The sequence below is a fragment of the Pelodiscus sinensis genome, chromosome 1, assembly GCF_049634645.1.
Source record: "Pelodiscus sinensis isolate JC-2024 chromosome 1, ASM4963464v1, whole genome shotgun sequence".
Lineage (NCBI taxonomy): Eukaryota > Metazoa > Chordata > Testudines > Trionychidae > Pelodiscus > Pelodiscus sinensis.
In genome coordinates this window covers 328,403,099-328,408,315 of record NC_134711.1, presented here as the reverse complement: position 1 = coordinate 328,408,315, position 5,217 = coordinate 328,403,099, and the positions used below count along the sequence as shown (strand labels likewise).

Sequence of the window (5,217 nt, the reverse complement as noted above, 5' to 3'; positions counted from 1 at the left end):
CATCTGTCAGGGATGGTGTAGATGGAGCTTGGTCCTGCCTTGAGGGCGGGGGGCTGGACTCGATGACCTCTCGAGGTCCCTTCCAGTCCTATTATTATATGATTCTATGATTCTATGATTCAGTGGCAACACAGCAAATTCGTCTGATCGACAAACCAGGATTACCAGTTACTCACCTGCAAAAGAGAAAATGTTTTGGAAAAACATATCTCAAGATGGCATCAGAGGGCTATTCCAGAGTTCATTGAATTAGGGCTGAAAGAGACCTCAGGAAGTCATCAAGTCCAGCTCCCTTCCCAAAGCAGAACCAACCCCAACTAAATCATCCCAGCCAGGGCTTTGTCAAGCTGGGACTTCAAAACCTCTAGGGATGGAGATTCCACCTCCTCCCTAGGGAACCCATCCCAGTGCTTCACCACCCTCCTAGAGAAATAGTTTGGCCTAATATCCAACCTAGAACTTCTCCACTGTAACTTTAAACCATTGCTCCTTGTTCTATCATCTCTCACCATTGAGAACAGCCTCTGTCCATCCTCTTTGGAACCTCCCTTCAGGAAGTTGAAGGCTGCTATCAAATCCTCCCTCACTCTTTTCTTCTGCAGACTAAATAAGCCCCACATCCTCAAGCTATCCTCAGAAGTCATGTGTTCCAGCCCCCTAATCATTTTGTTTGCCTTCTGCTGGACCCTCTCCAATGCATCCACATGCTTTCTGTAGTGGTAGGTCCAGAACTGGACACAATACTCCAGATGTGGCTTCACCAGTGCCGAATAAAGGAGAATAATCACTTCTCTTTAGATGTGCTGGCAGTGCTCCTCCTAATGCTCCCTAATATGCCATTAGCCAAGAAAGGCACACTGTTGAATCCAGCTTCTCATCCACTGTAATCCCCAGGTCCTTTTATGCTGAACTGCTACTTAGCCAGTTGGTACTCAGCCTGTAACAATACTTGGGATTCTTCCGTCCCAAGTGCAGGACTTAGTACTTTTCCCTGTTAAACCTCAGGAGATTTCTTTTGGCCCAATCCTTCACTTTGGCTACGTCACTCTGGACCCTATCCCTACCATCAAACATAACTACCTCTCCCCCTAGCTTAGTGTCATATGCAAACTTGCTAAGGGTACAATTCACCCCTCATCCAGGTCATTAATAAAGATGTTGAACAAAACCGATCCTGGAACTGATCCTTGGGTAGTTCCACTTGAAACCGGCCTCCGACCAGACATTGAACGTTTAACATTCTGGGGTGGGAAGAACTCCTCAGCAGTCCAGCACTCTGTCGTTTAATTTCAAAAAGGGGAATTACACAAAAATGAGGAGGTTAGTTAAACAGAACTTAAAAGGCACAGTGACTAGAGCCAAATCTCTGCAAGCTGCATGGAAACTTTTTAAAAACACCATAATAGAGGCCCAACTGAAATGTATACCCCAAATTAAAAAAAACATAGTAAGAGACCTTAAAAAGAGTCATTGTGGCTTAACCACCATGTAAAAGAAACAGTGAGGGACAAAAAGGCATCTTTCAAGAAGTCCAGGCCTAGTGAGATGAATAGAAAGGAACATAAACACTGTCAAATCAAGTGTAAAACTATAATAAGAAAAGCAAAAAAAGATTTTGAGGAACAGGTAACCAAAAACTCAAAAAGCAATAACAAAATGCTTTTTAAGTACATTAGAAGCAGGAAGCCCACTAAAAAACCATTGGGTCCCCTCGACGATCGAGATATAAGAGGAGCAATCAAGGACAATAAAGACATTGCGGATAAACTAAATGATTTCTTTGCTTCAGTCTTCATGGCTGAGGATGTTAGGGAGATTCCCAAATGTGCACTGTCCTTTGTGGGTGATGAATCTGAGGAGGTTTTGGAACAAATAGAAAAAGTTGACGGTAACAAATCACCAGGACCGGATGGCATTCATCCAAGGGTTCTAAAAGAACTCAAATGGGAAATTGCTGAACTATTATCTGTGGTTTGTAATCTATCCCTTAAATCGGCTTCAGTACCTAATGACTGGAAGGTAGCTAACGTGACTCCAATATTTAAAAAGCGGTAAGTCTAACTTTAGTACCGGGCAAATTAGTCAGAACAATAGTTAAGAATAAAATTGTCAGTCACGTAGAAGAACATAATTTCTCAAACAAAAGTCAGCATTCCTCTTGGGTGAACTCTATCTCGTGACACCTAAAATCCATGTCTATCATGACTGGCTTCGTGTTACTGTATGTGAACCAATAACACGATCCTGCCGACTACGCCAATTCTGTCAGCCGATGGTCGGAGCAGTGAGGTGTGTGTGTGTGTGAGTTTATTATACACCCGAGTCTTCAACTGCAAGGACAGGGTCCCTTGGCAGCAGGCAGCAAGGAGGCTGACGAGTGCCCCAAGTTAGTGCAGGGAGAGCTTATTACACCCGAGTCTTTAAAGGCTAGGACACAGGGTCCCTTTGCAGTGGGTAGCCTGTAATGCTGACGGGTGCTCCAAGGGTCTCTCCCATGGAGGCGACAGGACCCGAACGCCCAGCTCTGCCTGTGTCTGCCCCTATGACCAGCTCAAGTTCTTTTAATTGTGTTTGGTTTTCTTACAGCAACAAAGAGGTTAAGGTTTAAACAGTTACAAGATTATTAGAGAAACTCATAATCATATGGTTACAATGGCTATTGTTCTACTTAATTGCTAGCAAATACAGGTCTTAAAAAATGGATACAAAAGAAAAGGAAAATAGAAAATAACAGTGCCAAGTGACAGCTTAATCTTTAAAGTGCTCTATTCTATGCATGCACTAAAACAAAGGACACATACAGGTACAATTTTTACCCCCTTCTATGTCTCTCGATTCCAGCATGTCAGGCCAGGATCAGTCTGACTCATTATGGCCATTCTTATGTTCTTATTTTCTTATGAACCGTTGATAACTATCTCTTGGGCCCAACAATCTAGTTAGCTTTGTAACCATGTTACAGTCCATTTATCCAATTCCTGATTCCCTAACTGCTGGGAAGAATATTTTGGGAGACCGTATCATAAGCTTTGCTAAAGTCAAAGTATATCAATCGACTAACTTCACCAGCTCCATGAAGCCAGTTACGTCATCATAGAAACTAATCAGATTGGTCAGGCATGACTTGCTCTTGGTGAATCCAGGTTGACTATTCCTGATGATATTTCCCTCCTTCAAGTACTTCAAAATAGATTCCGTGAGGATCCCCTCTATGTTTTTTTTTTCTGAGGACTTAGGAGAGACTGACTGTTCTGTAGTTCCCTGGATTGTCCTTCTTTCCTTTTTTAAAGATGGGCACTACATTTGTCTTTTTCAAATTATCCGGGACCTCTCCCAATCTCCATGAGTTTTCAAACATAATGGCCAAAGGCTCTGCAATGACATTTCCCAACTGCCTCAGTACTGTTGGATGCATGAAATCCAGATGCATGGATTTGTGTATATCTAGCTTTTCTAAATCATTCCTGACCAGCTCTTTCTCCACCAAGGGCTGCCCACCTCCTTCCCATACTCTGTTGCCTAGTGCAGTAGTCTGGGAGCTGACCTTGTCTGTAAAGACAGAAGCAAAAAAAGCATTGATACTTTAGCTTTTCCCACATCATCTGTCACCAGCCTACCTCCCTCATCCAGTAAGGGCTCTGCACCCTCCCTGATCACCCTCTTATTGCTAAGATCTCTGTAGAAACCTTTCTTCTTACCCTTCACATCTCTTGCTAGCTGGAATTCCATTTATGCTTTTGCCTTCCTGATTACGCCTCTGCATTCTCGAGCAATATATTTATACTCCCCCCACGTCACCAGTCCATGTTTCCACTTCTCATAAGCTTCCTTTTTTTGTTGAAACTCACCAGGGATTTCCCTGGTAAGCTAATCTGGTCGCCTACCATATTTGCTTTTCTTACTGCGCATTGGGCCTTCCTGTAACATCACTTGGCCAACTTTCAATCCACTTCTAATATCAAAGGTGTCCAGACTCAAAGTTTTCACCCATTATTTTCTTTCATTCTTACTTATCTACTTCTCTGTCCTCTCCTCACATTATGAGATGCAGAAACTGCCACCTATATTTTAACCTTGCACCTAAAAGCCTGATTTCAAATTAATTATTAACTATTGAGCATTGTATTACAATTATTCATGGTGAATGCTTTTAAATTGTGTGATTGCCATTAGCTTGATCGCATCCTGGAGTACACAGGTCTCAAATCCAGGGTCACACAGTCCATTTCTCAATAACTAGACGTGTCATGTGGTTTTACAGTCAGTGATTCCAATCAAGAACCTTCTGCAGATGAATGCAACCACTTCCTCACGAAGCTCTTTGGTTTTGATTCCATACACGATAGGGTTGAGCATGGAGGGTATGAGGTAAATGAGATCGGACAAAAGGATGTGCGCAGAAGGTGTGATGCCTTTACCGAACCGGTACGCCAGAATGGAGAAGAGGCCAGGGGGATAAGCCATGAGTATCACAAGGATGTGGGCGGTGCAGGTGCTTAGGGCTTTCTGGTGGGCTTTTTTGGAGGACATTCGGAGGATGGCCCTGGTGATTAGCACATAGGATATTGCAATGACTGACATGTCAAACCCAGTGGCTACACATACCAACACCAACCCATACATTCTGCTTCCTGTGATGTCCCCACAAGACAACTGTGACACCGCCATTGTGTCACAGTACGTGTGGGGGATAATGCGATTGTCACAGAATGGCATCCGACTCAGGAGCACAGAAAAGGGCACAATATAGAGAACAGCTCTTACCACACACACTAGGCCTAGCTTAGCGACTCGTGCATTGGTCAGGATGCTTGTGTATCTCAGAGGGTTACATATGGCAACACAGCGATCAATGGCCATTGTCACTAGGACACCAGAGTGGACAGTAGCACTTACTGGCACAAAGAAAGCCTGCGTGAGGCAGCCAGCCAGAGTGATGCTTTTCAAATTGAACCAAAATATCCCCAGGGCCTTTGGGAAGATGGTGGTAGGTGTGATGATGTCTGAGACTGCCAGCATGCACATCAGCAGATACATCGGTTTGTGCAATTTCTGCTCTTTGGCCACAATAGACAGTACTGTGAAATTTGCCAGCAAAGCTGTCGTGTAGAATGCAGCAAAAGGGATGGAAATCCAGATATGAGCATCTTCCAGGCCAGGGATGCCCATTAGGATGAATGTTGGCGGGTCATAGCCGGTGAAGTTGGAAGCTTCCAT

The 5,217-nt window shown here is 43.8% G+C and overlaps 1 protein-coding gene across 1 annotated transcript; it reads right to left on the bottom strand.

Moving 5' to 3' along the window:
- Positions 1-4,245: 4,245 nt before the first annotated feature.
- Positions 4,246-5,217, bottom strand: LOC102463023 (olfactory receptor 52N4-like). The gene has a single exon (XM_006110228.2). It carries the CDS (start codon positions 5,215-5,217, stop codon positions 4,246-4,248), a length of 972 nt encoding a protein of 323 aa, XP_006110290.2.

Bases quoted from the DNA above. Each gene is read 5' to 3' on its own strand.
- LOC102463023 (XM_006110228.2), bottom strand. From the start codon at position 5,217: ATGGAAGCTTCCAACTTCACCGGCTATGACCCGCCAACATTCATCCTA.